We start from the raw sequence: 17,806 nt of genomic DNA on the forward strand, positions 1-17,806 counted from the left end.
TAGGTCTACACTAGTCACCTGAAATCTAAAATGTCACAGAATCAGGTTTTGCCTTATTATATTGCCATGACAAACCAAACCACCCTGGTCTTATAGGCCTATTGTAAGGCAAGGACAATGTCATTTATCCATTTATGTCACTAGAGATGACAGAGGGAGGTTAGGATATGGGAATGTCACTTCAACCCTAGTTCTGTCTCCGGTGATTTTCTTTTTGCATTACCCATAAATCAGTGACCTTGCAGCCCTCCCATCCTTTCCTCTTCTCTCCCAGTATGAACAAACTGCTGCATCAGTTAAATAATATTCTCTGACATTATTATAGTCCATGTGCAACTCAAGGTGAGCCAGGCTACTGTGTTCCTGCCACTCAATTGTTTCTGTGCACCGAATTTAACAACTGTATTGCTCATCATTAGTCAGTGAAATTGGAGTAAGCTCGTGACTGAACATTTTTATTGGGCATGCTGTTAACGCCATGGGTAACTGCATAAAAAGTCCTGGGATAAAACACATATTTGAAATGGTATACACAGTATCATGTTGCCATGGACATGAACATCAGCAGATGGAAGAGGACATTTTTTGCCATCTTTATGAATGCAGTCATTGGGCTATAGAACCTTTACAAGGTACATTTGTTGATTAAAATCTTCTATGCATGCAGAATACTGTATCCAGGATCTGTGCAATGCACTAAAAATAAGTCAATTCATCAAGTTTTTCTAGAGATGTTTATTCATTTAATGGATTCATATGTACATACAGAAATATTCAGGCACTCTGGACTGAACTCTCAGCTTGCAAATAATTACAATATTTTCATTCTTTTCAGTTTTCAAAAGAAAAAAAATATTACACCCTGAAAGGTAGCAGATCTTCTGAGTTTTTAAACATGAATCAAAACATAATGGAAACGAGGGCAAGAGAACCTCGTGGTCTCTATTTGGTTCATTATCCCCCTATTTTGATGAATTCCTAATTAACTACTGGTATACACTCACTCACACACTGAAACACATTCATGCCTAACCAGTCTCCACTCTATCCCATCCGTGTCAACAATACTACTCTCCACCATCAAGAGTAAATGTGACAAATCATACTTCATAAAAACAATATCTATTCATCATTCTTAAAAATGAATTAAATTAATTGTTGCTCAGCAATCAGCATCACTGTGCAAGACTTAGAAAAGCATCCTCCTTTAGAGGTAGAGGAGGACGTGTTTGACAAAAGGGGCATTTCTCTTTCTGGGAAGGCGGGTCAGTGGTTTCACTGTAGGATGGGGGAGGACCTTGGGCCCACCTTGGCCCTGAGGAGGAAAGGCAGAGCAGGAGGGATGAGCCTGCCTACTTGAGCGCAGAGAGCATTCATCCCTGTCCCCTCAGCCCTGACCAACAGCAGAGGGTGTGTGTGTGAAAGGTAATCAGTAAGTGTATATGGAAGTGTGCATGAGTTTGTGTATAAACGTGCATGTTTGGTCAGGGGGCGTATGATATTGCAGATTTGGTAGCATGGGCATCAGTAGAAGCAGACAGTGTGGAGGAAAGGTCTGTTGCTCTTGTCCTCAAACTCCTGCAGCAGCTCGTCCATCTCGTTTTCCATATCATCCGTGTGCTGGATCTGAGAGAGGGAAGGGAGGGTCAGACATACAACACCTGCTACATGGGTCAAGGCAAGACAGCCATACACTTTAGGGCTCAGTGTAATATAATTACAGTGACATACCACTTACTCATACAACATTACGCATGTATTTATCGCCAATATAATTTGCACACCTACGTTCCAAATCATAATGGTCAGATACACCATGTATCTTGCAGAAACACATATCCCACTGTAGCAACAACGTGACACTATGTACCCATACTACCATATATCCCTGATATTCATGCTATGACAATGTAACAGTGTAATCCTGTGATAATGGTTGCTGGTGGCCAGGCAGGCAGAGACACTCACACACTGACACAGCTCACAGATGAGGAAAGCCCCCAGTGTGGCCTCCTCGTGGTTGTCCTGGATGTCCACGTTGATGACATGAACCGGCGTGAAAGTCTCCTGCTCCCGAGAGCTCAGGTCTGAGTGAGAGAAATTGGGGAGAATAGTGATCGTTGATCAACATGAATCCAGTGACCTAGCCCGAGACTGTAACTTTATTTGAAGTGTATTCACAATTCCTAATTGATATTTCACAACTTGACATGAGAAGCCCACAACCCCCCCTTCTGTCCCAGGTCCCCTCTCACCCTCTAGCACTTGGTCGTAGACCCTCTCCTCACAGGTGATGACCAGGTCAAACTGGTCCTTACAGCTCTGGAAGCGTTCCGGTCGGGACTTGATCCGCTTGTTGCGGTCCAGCATGTGCAGGATTCCATTCTGTGTGTATCTGAGGTGCTCAGGGTCAAGGAACACAGCAAGACGAAGGACCAACACACAAGACCTCAAACATATGAAACTTAAGGTGTCAGTCAGTCAGTCACTGTGAATACTCAAGACACAATGCCCCCTAGAGGCCAAAACGCACTCAAAATGTATTTGATCTTTGGAAGCTTCTAATAAATGTAACTAATAACTCTTATTGTAACTGGCCTCAAATAACTTGAACTACCAGTGCAATATTCTAGGAAGTCACCTGCCTTATCTACTCAATTTAAATTGATTTTATTTTTTAGAGCAAAGACCAAGATTAATAGTCAAGAAAATATTACAGAAATGATCTCCAATCCTTGTCTGCATTGTAAGGATAAGGTCCCACTCCTGTATACTCCCAAATAGGGACTTGGCCAGTGAAAGGAGTGCTATGGTGTTCCCACTAATATTTAATATTATACCCCTTCTTTTTACTAGCATGCAGATATCTCCTTGCACAAAAATAAACTTTTTTGTACATTTAAACATACCTCTTTAACCATACCCACCCCAAAACACTACTGAGCATGTCTTCCAACACTGAAATGTTTTAAATACGCTGAATCCTAAATGGATCGCTAGCTCCTACCCCACCATGTACTTCAGTAGATCTGAGAGGATTTAATAGGCATCTACAATATGGTAATAGCTCCACCTTTTCACCTTAGTGCTTAAACATATCACATTTTCTCAGATCTTAGGTGTAAAGGGAGTAGGAGTCCATTTAAGGTTGGTCCATGTGGGTTCCAGAGTTGTCGTATGAATGTATGTCTATTCAAAGAAGTTGGGTCCAACGGCTAATTTATTTTCTGAAGAGCATATGGTTGAGAGCCCTGTAATGGAGGGAGGGGCTCCAATTCTTTGAAAGCATATACTAACACAGCACATAAGGAAAGAATGTTCACATTCAAAAGTAGTGCCCTTGCCTAAACAATATGCAAGATAAAAAAATTACACTGACTACTAGTTGGGTCAAATACATAGTGTAATACAAACCAGCCCTTCTCTTTTGTTTAAAGTCTACATCCAGGTCCTGATATGGAAAGACTGGGATATGTTCCCTAGTCTCTTTTGTTTAAAGTCTACATCCAGGTCCTGATATGGAAAGACTGGGATATGTTCCCTAGAAGTGTTGGTTTCTTGGCACAGAATCAACCTACCTGGTTATAGAGGGTAAATGGCTACTTGTTTACATGTTGAAACCTGCTGAAAGTAAAATATTCCAAGCACACCACTATTGTTAAAAAAAAGCACTGTGACAGCATGTGAGAAATCTCAAAAATAGATGTAATGGACTAGCCTGAGTGGCAGTCTGTATGTGCTATCATGCCAGCTTCTCGTCATTCTGTCATGCCAATGTTTGGATTAACATGGGCAGCAATGGTGTTCGCAAGAGCACAAACAGATCTGAGATCAGGTTAGTGAAGGACATCCTTACCTACAAAATCACCCAACAATAAACACTATGAAATACTTCCCTGTTCAATCACCCTTAACAATTTCATACTTCTAACTCTGTATATTTTCCTGTGAAGATAAAGAGAATAACTCACTGGAGAAAATAAACATGAAGAGGTAGGGCTGTGTTTATGTTGTGTCTGTGTGTGAATGCAAGAGTGCAGGGGATACAGCTCCTTGTCCTTGCGGACCAGGTCGTTGTACATCTGTTCATAAGTGGTTTTGAAGTCGTACACATTGGGCTTGTCCGGTGCGGGACCAGGTAGCTTCACATGGGACCCTGTCCCAAAAGAGCGAACGTCAAAGCCTCGCTTGCTGTATAAACAAAGAGAATGATGGTGGGGAGAACGGTTACTTACAGACCAGCACATGCAAGACAAAAAGCATACAGACCACAGAAGGGGAAATTTGTGGATCAGTCATCATCAATAAAGTAATCTCATCTCAAGAGCCATATCACAGGCGTCATTCCCCAATAGGCAGACTCTCCTTACCTTTCTCTCCACGCATGGAGATTTTCCAACTTTTATTTTTTATGCACTCAGTAAAATGACAAATTAGTCTAAGATACATTTGTTTAGTGTTAATGACAAATTAAACGAAACGCGAACAAGCATTGCTTCGCGTAGACGCGAGAAAAGACTGGTCGCGAACGACAACGCCGTCAAAAGCTTCATGCGCTACAAATTAGACAGCAAGTCTATTTCTCTTGCGTCTACGCAAAGCAACGCTCGATCGCGTTTGATTTGACCTTTACCCTACCTAAAAAGTTTCTACATTTTGAATGTAGAGGCTGTTGAGTGACAACTACTTTATGACGCTTTCTTGGAATAATCCCGAACCTGAAAGTACGTTGTAGGTGATGCATGGCAGGTCTCCCTATTTAAAAAAAATATATATATTTCACCATCTTTTTACAATTTCAGGTAGTTCACTGGTTGGTTGCCTAGTTCTAGCAAGAGTTTGATCTAGCTACCTCCAGTTAGTGACTGACGGAGGCTATGCGGATGGCCACTGCACTGAACAAAAAAATGCCCTACTTCCGGTAGTCGTAACACCGGCGAAGAAAAATAAATTAGCTTTATCTCCATGTGTGCCACTGGGAACTAGTTGAGCTTGATACAATGATAAATAAGTATACGTCTCTGTCGTGTAAATATGGAAGTTAGCCATTGTGTATTGTAATAAAATGCGTCGTTTGCCGGAAACAGACTGCGGTCTACGTAGTGAGCCCATTGTTGTGTCGAGGAGGGTGAACTCTCAGCCAGGTAAAAGACCCAGACCGATGAAAATCAAAGGTCCTTGCTTCTTGGCATGTCGTCGTTGTTTAGTTTTCTTCCAGTAATGTTACCTGAGGATGTTGTGCGCTTCCATGCTGCGGTTCTGGTTGCTCGAGCACACAACCGCCACGCGCAGCGGGTGGCTCGGCATTGCGAATGCTATTTTTCTGAAATAACTAGCAATCGAATGTTAAGTACAACACACAACTAGTTAAAATGTGGTAGAAATCTAACTATCACAAAAAGACTGCTGGGAAGGCCTTCGATCTAGCTAACTAAGCAAATACAACGGGGTATACACGTTTCAAGGCGATGTGACAATCTTCTTTCTGTGAGCCTGTTAAAATGGCGGCGGGGACTTTTAACCAAGGTTTTACAGTCGATGTCATAGGGGGCAGGGCTTCGTACCGAATCGATTTTTTCCCTCCTGTGCATGCATGACGTCATCCAAACAGAAACTTCTCAAGTGTCCTCAAGCCCTGATGATGCTGGAAAAGACTGCCACTTTTTATTTTACCTTTATTTAACTAGGCAAGTCAGTTAAGAACAAATACTTATTTACAATGACTGCCTACACCAGCCAAACCCAGACGACGCTGGGCCAATTGTGCACTGTACTAATGAACTCCCAATCATGGCTGGGTGTGATACAGCCTGGATTCGAACCAGGGTGTCTGTAGTGATGCCTCTAGCACTGAGATGCAGTGCCTTAGGTCACTGTGCCACTTGGGAGCCCCCACTGTGCCACATGTATCCTACATTAATTGTACAAAAAGCCTAGGCATAGCCATTTATATTTTATTTGTACGATGGATGGATAGATAGACAGATAGACACAAATAATATTTTTCTGTACCCATTTACACATACAAAAATCATATGCTCGCAGTGTTTTATTGATTCCACAGGGCCTCCTAAACTAGAGGTTGGGCACAGTATATTTGGCAGACTGTAGAGCAGACCAGCCTGTCGAAGGTCTACAACATATATTGAACAAAAATATAAACACAACATACAACAATTTCAAAGATTTTACTGAGTTACAGTTCATATAAGGAAATCAGTAAATTGAAATAAATTCATTAGGCCCTAATCTATGGATTTCACATGACTGGGCAGGGGCGCAGCCATGAGTGGACATGGAAGGACATAGGCCCACCCACTGGGGAGCCAGGCCCAGCCAATCAGAATGAGTTTTTCCTAACAAAGGGGTTTTATTAGAAATACTAGAAATACTCCTCAGTTTCATCAGCTGTCTGGGTGGCTGGTCTCAGACGATCCCGCAGGTGAAGAAGTTGGATGAGGAGGTCCTGGGCTGGTGTGGTTACACGTGGTCTGTGGTTGTGAGGCCAGTTGGATGTTCTGGCAAATTCTCTAAAACAATGTTGGAGTTGGCTTATGGTAGAGAAATTAACATTCAATTCTCTGGCAACAACTCTGGTGGACATTTCTGCAGTCAGCATGTAAATTGCACGCTCCTTCAAAACTTGAGACATATGTGGCATTGTGTTGTGTGACAAAACTGCACATTTTAGAGTGGCCTTTTATTGTCCCCAGCACAAGGTGCACCTGTGTAATGATCATGCTGTTTAATCAGCTTCTTGATATGCCTCACCTGTCAGGTGGATGGATTAATGCTCACTAACAGGGATGTTCAGTATACATAGATCTCTACATCCAGGAGAAGGTAAGGCAAATGGGAATCATTCTTGGGTGCCTGAGGGTGCATTGTTGACAGTTATTCAATTAACCCTCTCTGAGGTGAAAAGTAAGAAATCATTAATTCAATTACCTACTGTGCTTGCACATATTACTTACCACTGAACATATGTAATTACTGCAAATATAGAACTGGACTCCAAAAAAGAGGAATCGTGCTAAATACTGGTTCATAACATTGCTCAACTATAGAACATGTTTCACTCTTAGGTAGGCCTACTGACTAGCAGCTTACTATCTCTAATACAGAGCACTTTGATTACTAGCATAAAGGCTAGTAATGAGATAAATAGACAAGAGGAAAATAAACACACAAATTAATGCTCACACAAAGAGGGAATTCTCTGAGCCCTATCATTTGAAAAGTATTTCATAGTATTTGAAAGTGTGGTGGTCTGTTGTGAGGCTTAGTTCATCATTCTTCCACAAGCTTATAGATCTAGTAGTGTGTAAGGTGCAATGCCCTGAATCCGAGTGAGATTTTTATTATGTGTGTGTGGGTGTTCAACCACAGTATGTTACATAATTGTGTTTTTAGTGTATTGATTTAGATGTGTGATTAAAATAAATGACTGCGATATTGCTGAATAAGGTTACGTGTGTGTGCACACACATGCGTGCATGTTTGTGTGAGTGACATTAGTGGTGAGAGTGGTATGTGGAGTGTGAGTGCTGTGTCGTGGGGCTCATGATGTTCTCAGTGATGTACGCCACCAGCAGGCAGATGATGACCAGCATCACACAGATGGCTCCTCCCACTGTTGTCATGGCAATCACAATGTCCTGCATGCCCAAGGGTGAGACAGTGAACTCCACACAGTCCCCCAGGTCCTCCCTCTGGCCTGCTCCTTCTGAGTGGAGCGGTGGGGTCAGGGTGGAGGCAAGCGGATGCAGGCAGATGCGGTAAGGGACGCTCTCATGCAGCTCAGTCAGCAAGAAGTCCCTGCAACCAGAGCCAAGATGGGTGTTAGCACACTCAAACTGGGTGTAGCTCCCGTTCCACCAGCAGCTTAGCCCAAACCCACCCCTTCTGACACGTCGTCCACCGAATACCCTCTTTGGTGAGGCAGTTACAAACCTGCTCTCTTCCCTAAGCCCTGTTCCAGGGGCCCCTTTCTGTCCCTCTACACTTGATCCTCTAGTCTCTGTCTCTTGTTTATCTCGGTCATGTCCAGCTGTGTTTCCTTTATTTGTCCTTTGAGCCTCTTCCCTCAGATCTTCATATGTCCACTGTAGTAGCACGCTGCCGTTGGTCAAAACGTTGGCCACCAGGGACCCTCCTGCAGATGGAACAGTCCGGCAGTCTCGACGATGACACCTGAACCCCAGCTGTGTGTGTCGAAAACACAGCCGCCCCCAGATTCCCTCCTCCATCACCCGGTAGGCACATATTGGTGCCACTCCTCCGTCCATGGCCCACCCTGTTCCACCTTGAACATGGTCTGGCCTGCCAAATATCATAGTGGTGCCTGTATTGCCTCTGCTGGTTTTGATGGAGGAAGTGCCATTCCTATGGCTGAAGTCCCCCTGCCGTCTTGGTGAGCCCATTGTTTCATTCTTACTGAAATAATCAACATTGTAGATATGTTGTTGGCCAGAGATTGGGGAGACACCCACGTCCTTCTCGCTTCCCTTGTCTGATGATGTGGATGATGTTTGCGCGTAGCGGCCGCCGCGCGTCCGGTTGGAGACGATTGTCGCGCGGCACAGACAGAACAGTACTGCCGAGAAGGCAACCAGCGATTTTCTTCTCATTTCTTCTCTTCTTACCAGTTCACTTTCACTGTATTTAGTGCAAATGCATAGTGGACAGCACCGTTACTGTCGGCGGAGATCCGAGGCGAGAAAGAGAGTTATGGGGGCAGGTGGCTTCCATAACACAGTCCTACACCACCATCAAAGCGCTGTATTCCCCCGATGGCCAGCACGAGAACAATCTGCGATAAAATCGGACAATAAAAATTATATACCATATTATATACCATGTCTGATTGATAGACCACACTTTTAGAGAATGAGCCAGACTGATATCACTTACGAATGCTCTGTTTTAAGCCATACACCACATGTTGGTTACGCACGCAACTCAACAGACCAATAAATAGGTCACACCGCTTATTAGAATGGTTAATGTAAACGGCAATAAATGTAAGATGCAATTTGGCTATTGAGAAGAGAACTTACATTTCTAGGTTTTCGAGAACGAAGACGGCGGCAATTATCTTTTCAGGTACATTTGTCTCAGTCTTGTCCTGTCTGGCTGTCTGTGATGGTTGTCGCGAGGAAGAGTGTGTTTTTGTGTCTGTCAGAATGTTTGCAGCGTAGTCATCAGCAGTCAATTACATGAGTCATCATTTCAAGTCCCTACTCCAATCTTAATTTCCCTGCCACCCTTTCTGTTTTTTTGTGCCTTTCCATCCTTCCACCCAAGCGACCTTCCTCCAGTTAACTCCCACTCCTTACTCCCACATTGGGTGCTAGGCTGTAGTCTTCAATGCTGTTGTGTGTAGTCTTTTGTCCATACTATCAAGTCAAGCAGATTGTTGGAAATGCAATATAATGAGATTGTTTTGTGCCCCAAAAAATAGTTTCTTATTTTCAGGCATAATTGTCTTGTAATAGCCTAAGCATGATATATTCATACTTATTCAAAATTGTAGCAAAAACAACTCTGATAAGAGTTTATAACACATTCGTCATGCTATAGGTAGATGTTACCAATACTAACGAACATCTGGATATTGTCAGTAGTAGGCTATAATATAAAGCTGAAATCTAGGACTATAGTTTGTTTTGATGTGATGCGATTTCCAAACCTAGACTCTAAAAATCAGGGGTTCAACAAGGGTTCTTCGAAGACCCTTAGGGTTCTTGGCACTGAAAATTAATCAATGAACCTCCTTAGTTGGTGGGGGTTCTTGCAGGAACCTAACTGCCCAACTTGGATTTGAATTTGAAAGGACAGCAGGTGCAAGGGTTGTCCCTTGTATGATCTATATTCATATTGTTTTACGATTATACTCTCTATCTTTTCATATTTGTGCAAATCTTTCTAAAACAGAAAATGGACACAATTCGATGGATATCAATCAACAAAGAGTTAAGAATATTTAGGCTATAAGAATATGTTGAAGGCTAGCTGTATTGGGTGCAGATGACTGAACTGATCACCTATTACCTCATATTTAGATTTTTTATTCTGCATTGCCACTAAAATCATAATAAACACTGACAACTCAAATATTGTGTTATTGTTCTTGTTGTTATGCATATTATTATTAATAATAATAATAGTAGGGGAGTGGGGTAGTTAAAAAATTAACCCCAAAAGGTTATTCAAAGGGTTCTTCGAGGATCCATTAAAATGAGTTCTTTGAAGAACTTCTAGAGGTTCCCCCACAGTTTCAATTTGAAGAACCCCTAAAGGRTACTCCAGGAACCTTTTCTTTTTAGAGTGTACAGTGACCTCAAGTGGTAATAATTGATAGTCGGTCTACAACATTCTACAACAAGCCTGGGTTTCTTTTGTACACATTCAAACACTTCTGAAGTTTTTGCTGAAACATTCATGTCTGGTTAGATAAACAACCTCCTGATAACTTCTTTAAAATAGTATTTCATCTTTGGAATAATTATGGAGAATTATAACAAGGATAATCAGCTGGATTACATCAATCTAAATACATATTCATTGCTAATCATCATATAGGTAATACAACTCACAGTTTAACAACACCTACTGGCAGTTATAATGGTCACAAAAAGCTTCATATCTTTCTCTGACGATCTTTAATTTGAGAACATTTAATCTTTGATCAATTTTGACTCAGCAGTTCTATGTGGAGGTTATTGGAGGTAGTGATTACATGTCCATTCCCAAAAGGAAAAAATTGGCAAGCCAGCAAGGTAGTAGTGCCAAGGGAGAGGACAGGAACAGCGTGCAGCATCAGTGGAGGGGATGATTTTAATAAGACCGCTGGGAAGCCCCCGGGGGATGCTGGGTAAATGAGTCTAATGATGACTCTCTACGATCCGCCCCTCTGAGCAATGGGAGATAACAATGTGCGGGATGATGACATAACACACAAACATCTAAACATACACGTATGGGCCAACAGATATCTGCCACAGTCACATACCCCTTTTAAAATGGGTCGATTTAGCCATGTTTTATTTGTTTGAATTGACAACTTACAGCCAGGTTTGTTAAAGGGCAACAAAGAAATACATGCCTGAACACTCTCTCAAATGAGCTAAGATTGGCATGAAACCATTTGTATATCTTTATAGTATAGATGGTCTCAGGTGTTAGTCAGCCTCACATGTCTTGTTGATGTGACCTGTCTGTGTGGTATGAGTTGATACACTATATATAAAGAAGTACGTGGACACCCCTGCAAATTAGTGGATTTAGCTATTAGCTGTATAGCTGTACTCGGTTCCAACACTCACTACCGAGTTTGACTGCCTCCGGAAGCAACTTCAGCACAATAACTATTCGTAGGAAGCTTCATGAAATGGGTTTCTATGGTCAAGCAGCCACATACAAGCCTAAGATCACCATGCGCCATGCCAAGCGTTGGCTGGAGTGGTGTAAAGCTCGCCGCCATTGGACTCCGGAATTTGGGTTTGGTAGATGCCAGGAGAACGCTACCTGCCACAATGCATAGTGCCAACTGCAACGTTTTGTGGAGGAGGAATAATGGTCTGGGGCTGTTTTTCATGGATTGGGCTAGGCCTCTTAGTTCCAGTGAAGGGAAATCTTAATCAATAAGGTTATAGATGATTCTGTGCTTCCAACTTTGTGGCAGCAGTTTGGGAATGGCCCTTTCTGTTTCAGCATGACAATGCCCCCGTGCACAATGCGAGGACCATACAGAAATGATTTGTCGAGATCGGTGTGGAAAAACTTGACTGGCCTGCACAGAGCCCTGACCTCAACTCCATCGAACACCTTTGGGATGAATTGGAACACTGACTGCGAGCCAGGTCTAATCGCCCAACATCAGTGCTCAACCACCATAATGCTCTTGTGGCTGAATGGAAGCAAGTCCCCACAGCAATGTTCCAACATCTAGTGGAAAGCCTTCCCAGAAGAGTGGAGGCTGTTATAGCAGCAAAAGGGGAACCAGTGGTGTGTAAGTGGTGTGTGTTCGCTGCTGGCCAATGCAGTGACAAATCTGCATACCTAAGCAGCAGGCAAGGGCATGGAAGGCCTATCTAGGCGACAAATGATTGGAGTAAATTTACCCTGAGCCAGGTCAGCAACACTGAAGATGCTGAGTTTGTTTTTGGGATGGCTTTGTTTGTGCATGAGTGCGTGTAGATGTCTATATAAATAGTTCACAATTAACAGGATAGAGGCAGAGGTAGAATTGAGACCCTAGAATAGTAATAATACATGTAGGCAATGAATAACAAAGAAATTGTGGCGCCATGCTGAGGAGGATACGATGTCAAAGGTTCTCACTGTAGATGCTATTCTGTTTGGGTTGCTGGTCTTTTCTGGCATCCTGTGAAACATACTGATCATCCATGAGGTGAGGAGAAATAGAACCCTAACTGTCAATAGTCATGAAATATCTCCGCCTGAGATAACATCACATAATTAGTATAATAGTTCATTATACTCTTTCTCTCTCCCTCTCTCTCAGGTGTTCGTCGGCCATTAAAAGTCTGTCTTGTCGACTCCCTCCCTCTGACACAATCCTGGTGAACCTGTCGCTGGCCAACCTGCTGACGTCTCTGTTCCGCACGGTGCCCATCTTTGTGTCTGGAGTGTCCCTGGCCCTGGACTGGTGCCACCTCTTCTTGCTGCTGTGGGTGTGGTGGCGGGCCGTGGGCTGCTGAGTGACTCTGCAGCCCACGCCAGGAGCTGTGGGGTCCCTAGCACAGCAACGTGAAAGGAAGAGGGTGTCGGTGGGCCCGGAGCTGGTCTACAGGGTCAACCTGGCCTTCTCCCTGCTGGTGCTGGTCAACACCACCCAGGTACACGGCAACACCATGGTAGAGCTGATGGTCATTAGCTGCACCACTAGGCCCCTGCTGGGCTGTGTGTGGGATTTCCCCTCTGAGGAGCAGGGCTCAGCCTCCTCCTCCTCCTCCCTGGCCCTCAACAAGGTGACTCCACTGGTGCTGATGGTGGGCACCAACCTGGCTACACTGGCCAAGCACGATGGGCAAGGCAGGGGGAGGGATGCAGGGAGAGCTGGACAGTCATGTGGTCAGTGAACGCAAGGGTAGTCATGTGATCATGATGACGCTGTCTGTGGTGTGCTGGGCCCTGCAGGTTGCGATGGTGACGTACTACAACCATAACGGGGGGCACCATGCGGAGGGGCTGCTGACTGAGTCCCACTTCTCTACCTCTCTGTTGGTGGGCTTCAGCCCTATAGTGGTGGCTCTGGGAAATGACAAGCTGAGGAGGAGGATCACCGTGGATTATTGTTGGCTGTGCTGACGACTTTGTATGGAATAATTAAATAACCAGTGCTTGCCTTCCCCTCATTCTGTGTTTAAATGTCCACATATATATACAAACCCTGTTATAAGTAATAACCCATCCAATAAATACCTAAGAACATTTAAAGTAATGGAATGTTTAAGATCTGGAGTGTTGAAATATTGTGATAAGCTCTCACATTATGCAAAGACAGATCCTGTTGGACTGTTCACTCTCTCTCAATGAGCTTCATGTAGATGAGCCTCTGGCATCAACTGTCTCAGAGGTTGAGAGATTGTCACGGCTCTTGTCGGAATGCATGGACCAAAACGTAGCGTGGTAAGTGTTCATGATGTTTTATTAATCAAAAAACACTCAAACAAAACAACAAAGAGAAGAAAAAAAAAAAAAACAGTTCTGTCATGTGCAGGCACTAAACAGAAAATAACTACCCACAAAACCCAAACAAAAAAGGACAACTTATATATGATCCCCAATCAGAGACAACGATAGACAGCTGCCTCTGATTTGGAACCACACCAACATAGAAAGAAACTAGAATGCCCACCCTAGTCACAACCCTGGCCCAACCAAAATAGAGAATAAAAACCTCTCTATGGCCAGGGCGTGACAGAGATGGTACAAATAAAGGCCTTTATTTTGACCCGTTTTTTAAAGAGCAAACAAGAACATGTAACAACAACTATCTATAGATAGGAGTGCCCTCTCACGTACAGTCTATACATCAAAAACATTCTGTCGCTCACAAAAGAGCAGGTTGACAGAAATAAATTGTGTTAACGTAGTCTCACTGACATGTACAGATGAACACATTTCATTCCAATGATGAACTCTACAACCTTTTCTATTAAACTCCTCCGAACAACTGACAGTGCTATTCCTCAGTACTGATGAATCAATAGAAATTGTGATAAAAAATAAATGAATGTCTCTCATAGGTGCCATGTTAAAACAGTCTGCCTCTGGAAGAGAATCAAATGGTTGCCAACGTATAGAGAGGAATGCCAACAACCATGTAATTCTAATGTATTGTTAGGCTATGTTAAGGCAAGTGTACTATTATTATTCCACTGACTTCCCCATAATGTCAGTTGCAGTGTGATTCAGGGTGTGGGATCTGTCAGTGAGTAAGAAAAGACTTAATGACAGCACGCAGCCGCCGGTGACCCACTGCCAGCACGATGGGCGAAAAGGCGATGAAGATGGTGTTGGCAAAGCGAGCTATAACCAGGAGGAACCCGGCTGACAAACCTCGGTTGTAGTTGAAGTAGTTTATTGAAATTATGCTGGTTCCCCAAGACCCAATGAAGAGCACGATGAGGGCTAGAATCACCTGGAGAGAAAATTCCTCATTTTAACAACAATAACAATGTTACAGGTCCAAATCACGTGTTGTACTTCTTTCCATCCACAATAACCAGGCGGCAGGCCACACACAACAAGACATCATTCTGAATCATTCCAGCCTCTCTCACCTTGGCAGCCCGTCTCTCAGCCGGTATCCTCTTGATGACGGGCGCGTCCTGGGTCATGTGTGCTGGGTTGTGGGTCCTGCCGTGGGTGTAGAGTGTGTAGAGGGAGCCCAGGTTGGTGATGGCCATCAGGATGATAGGCAGGATCTCATGGATCACCATGGAGGTGGTGGCGTATGCCAGGCCGTTGTAGCTGGAGGGGAAGTTCCACACACAGCCCAGCAGGGGGCGCGTGGTGCTGCTGACCAACATCAGGGTCTGGAAGGGAGGAGAGAGGAGGCGTGGAGGGAAGAGGAGACGAGGAGACGAGATGGGATGGGGAGGGAAGAGAAGGTAGAGAAGGGGTGTAAGACATTTTCCCACAATTCAAAGAGGAATACACATCACAATTGTCTATCTCTCTGCTTATATTGAATCAGGGTCCTACCTCTGTGCTGTTCTTATTCCCGTTGGTAGAGTAGATGTGTGCAGGTATAGCATAGATCAGATTGAGGAACCAGATGAGGCCCAGGCTAATCAGGATGGTCTTGGGGGGCCTGCGGGGTCCGTGAACAGTCCCAGGGGGAGGGGCCACGCGCCTCAGTGTCTGGAAGTGGAAAGCACTGAGGAAGAGTGTTGACCACACGTTGACTGAGCGAAGCCACACCCACACCCCCATCAGGACGTGACACCCGTCTCTGGAAGAGTTCATCTAGAGAGAGGGCTGAGTGTGAGGTTTTATGTGTGTGTACACTATAGTGCCGACCTGAACAGTGCTCTTATCAGTAAGTATGGCATGGTATATTGTCAGATTGCTTTCTTTTCACATGGCATATCTCTAGTTACAGCCACACCACCCTCCATAACCCTTGCATTTTAAACTACCATTACTCAAAGACTAGCCCAAATCTCTCCCATATCTCAAGTATCACAACCATTTTACTTAGAGCCCAAACCACACACAATCAGCATACCTCTTTTCCCCTTGTCTCAAGCACCCACATACAGCCCTCATTCTTCATGGCACCCCCTACCACAGTGCCCGACTCCTGTAACATTCCCATCCAGCTCCTTACCTCCAGCCCCAGGTCAGAGATGATCAGCAGGACGTTCCTCAGAACAGACACCAGCAGGTTGGACAAGGCCATGTTCATCAGGATGATGTCTGAGTTACGTACTCCACTGGGGTCTTTGAACACGCTGTCCAAGATCACGCCAATCACCGTGGTGTTACCCACAATGCCCAGTAGGACCAAGATTATGTAGAATGCGGTCTGGGTGGGAGACGTGGTGACACGGAGCACCACACCCACTGGCTCCAACTCTCTCAACTCTGGCATTGGGCTCTCCATCTCAGCTACTGAGCTAGAGTCCTGGGTAGAATACTCTTCAGTCTCTCTGCATCTTAATCTGTTTTCCCAGTTTGTTATCAAAAGTTTCTTCTAAGAATAGCTATATTCCAGTAACTGTCTGTAGCCTCTAATCCACTGATAGATGTTTTATTCCAAATATGAACACCCTGTTGGTCATAGATCATAAATACAAATGTGCAAAACACATATATTGATTGCTTCCCATCTATTATAGCTACACCTGTATAGACACTCCCTATTTCTGTAGCATTCAACACAAGCCCAACCTCCCACAGAACAACCAATGTAAAATCACCATGGACACCAGATAGTTCCTGCCATACACATCCACCTAAAATCACAGCAAAGGGGTCTTTCCCTAGTTACACAACCAACCTGTGCTAGGTCAGGTGCACTGTACCCACCGGGCACAGACGTCAGTACAATGTCTAGTTTTGATTTACATTTGGTTGAGTTGTCAACTAACATGAACTCAACATGAAATCAACAGAAAATGTCACCATGTCATTGGATTTAGGTTAAACGTTTGGTGAAAAATGCCCTTATGTTGGTGACTTCTTGCAAATCCAATCAGTTTTTCAAGTTGATTCGACATCACCACATTGATTTTTGGGGTTGAAATTACATGGAAACAACATTGAATCAATCAGTTTTGCCCAGTGGGTATACCCATGGGAATGTCAGTGTTTCAACCTCAGAGTTTAGCTACCAAGCTGAGAGTGCATATAAATGGAACACAAGAGATTAATCAACTAGCCTAATTGAAACATGCTGCCTTAACAGCTATCTAGGTTCATTATAATGCCACACTAGCTCCCCCAGGGACGAATAGAGAGGTGTATTTGTTTGTGGTGCTCAATACGAAGTCCTCACTTGATGATTCCATTCATAAAACAAGACAAGAGATCATCTAAAAAGCATTTCATATATTGTTTGAACAAAAATGTTGGACTATGATCTTTGGGGGGGAATTCAGACTTTTTTCTCTCCGCACGGATTTTAAGCATGGGGAAACGCATGTGCCAACCAGTTACGCTTTTGGGTTGGAGATCCCAATAACGGAGGTGTGGCAGAGGTGTGCAATATCATAGTGTTCAATATCATAGTGTTCTTAAATCTATGCATGGGTTCTGAAACGGACATGAATATGTATATGTTTTGATGGCTATCTTTCATTGATCTCCATATTCTGAAAGCATTCTCCATAGGCTATACTAGTGTTGTGCCAATCAAATTTTAATTAAAGGTACACAATATTTAAAGGGATTGCTTTAGATAAATTAACTGAAAAACGAACTGAATGAAAACTCCCTGATAGCCGGAAAAAGTGTCCCAACCAAATATGGTGGATAAATTAAACGTCCTACTCGGTCCATTTACGATTGAAAAAAAATGTCACAGTTCCGGTTCTTCCATAGGCACCAATGAATTAGCAACTATGTCTGGTCTGATTTCTCGCTTCCTCTTCTGTCCCAACTGTCCCAAAAAAGGAGTGGAGTCAGAGACAGAAGAGGAAGCAAGACACTTTTTTTCTGGTTCAAAGAAAGTCAATGAACTAAGAAGACCAGGAGCAACATCTAGGAGCAACAACAGCTCAGCCATGAAGTGGTAGGCCACACGAGCTCACAGAACTAGACCGCAGAG

The 17,806-nt window shown here is 43.7% G+C and overlaps 3 protein-coding genes and 1 pseudogene across 3 annotated transcripts; 1 reads left to right on the top strand and 3 right to left on the bottom strand.

Annotated features, from left to right (window-relative positions):
* Positions 1-717: 717 nt before the first annotated feature.
* On the bottom strand, positions 718-5,521 carry LOC111970050 (RNA polymerase II subunit A C-terminal domain phosphatase SSU72). Its single transcript, XM_023996541.1, has 5 exons — positions 5,228-5,521; positions 4,048-4,191; positions 2,256-2,395; positions 1,969-2,087; positions 718-1,626 (listed from the first exon to the last, which is right to left on the bottom strand). Exons 1-5 carry the CDS (start codon positions 5,305-5,307, stop codon positions 1,525-1,527), a joined length of 585 nt encoding a protein of 194 aa, XP_023852309.1. The 5' UTR covers positions 5,308-5,521; the 3' UTR covers positions 718-1,524.
* Positions 5,522-6,006: 485 nt separating this feature from the next.
* On the bottom strand, positions 6,007-8,799 carry LOC111970048 (uncharacterized). Its single transcript, XM_023996540.2, has one exon. It carries the CDS (start codon positions 8,628-8,630, stop codon positions 7,515-7,517), a length of 1,116 nt encoding a protein of 371 aa, XP_023852308.1. The 5' UTR covers positions 8,631-8,799; the 3' UTR covers positions 6,007-7,514.
* Positions 8,800-12,328: 3,529 nt separating this feature from the next.
* LOC111970049 (olfactory receptor class A-like protein 4) lies at positions 12,329-13,427 on the top strand (annotated as a pseudogene).
* A 742-nt stretch (positions 13,428-14,169) lies between these two features.
* Positions 14,170-16,141, bottom strand: LOC111970590 (olfactory receptor class A-like protein 4). The gene is made up of 4 exons (XM_023997404.1): positions 15,866-16,141; positions 15,238-15,501; positions 14,814-15,068; positions 14,170-14,671 (listed from the first exon to the last, which is right to left on the bottom strand). The coding sequence occupies exons 1-4, from the start codon at positions 16,139-16,141 to the stop codon at positions 14,459-14,461; spliced, it is 1,008 nt and encodes a 335-aa protein (XP_023853172.1). The 3' UTR covers positions 14,170-14,458.
* Positions 16,142-17,806: the final 1,665 nt, after the last annotated feature.

The sequence above is a fragment of the Salvelinus sp. IW2-2015 genome, linkage group LG11 (genome assembly GCF_002910315.2).
Source record: "Salvelinus sp. IW2-2015 linkage group LG11, ASM291031v2, whole genome shotgun sequence".
In the NCBI taxonomy this organism is placed as follows: Eukaryota; Metazoa; Chordata; class Actinopteri; order Salmoniformes; family Salmonidae; genus Salvelinus; species Salvelinus sp. IW2-2015.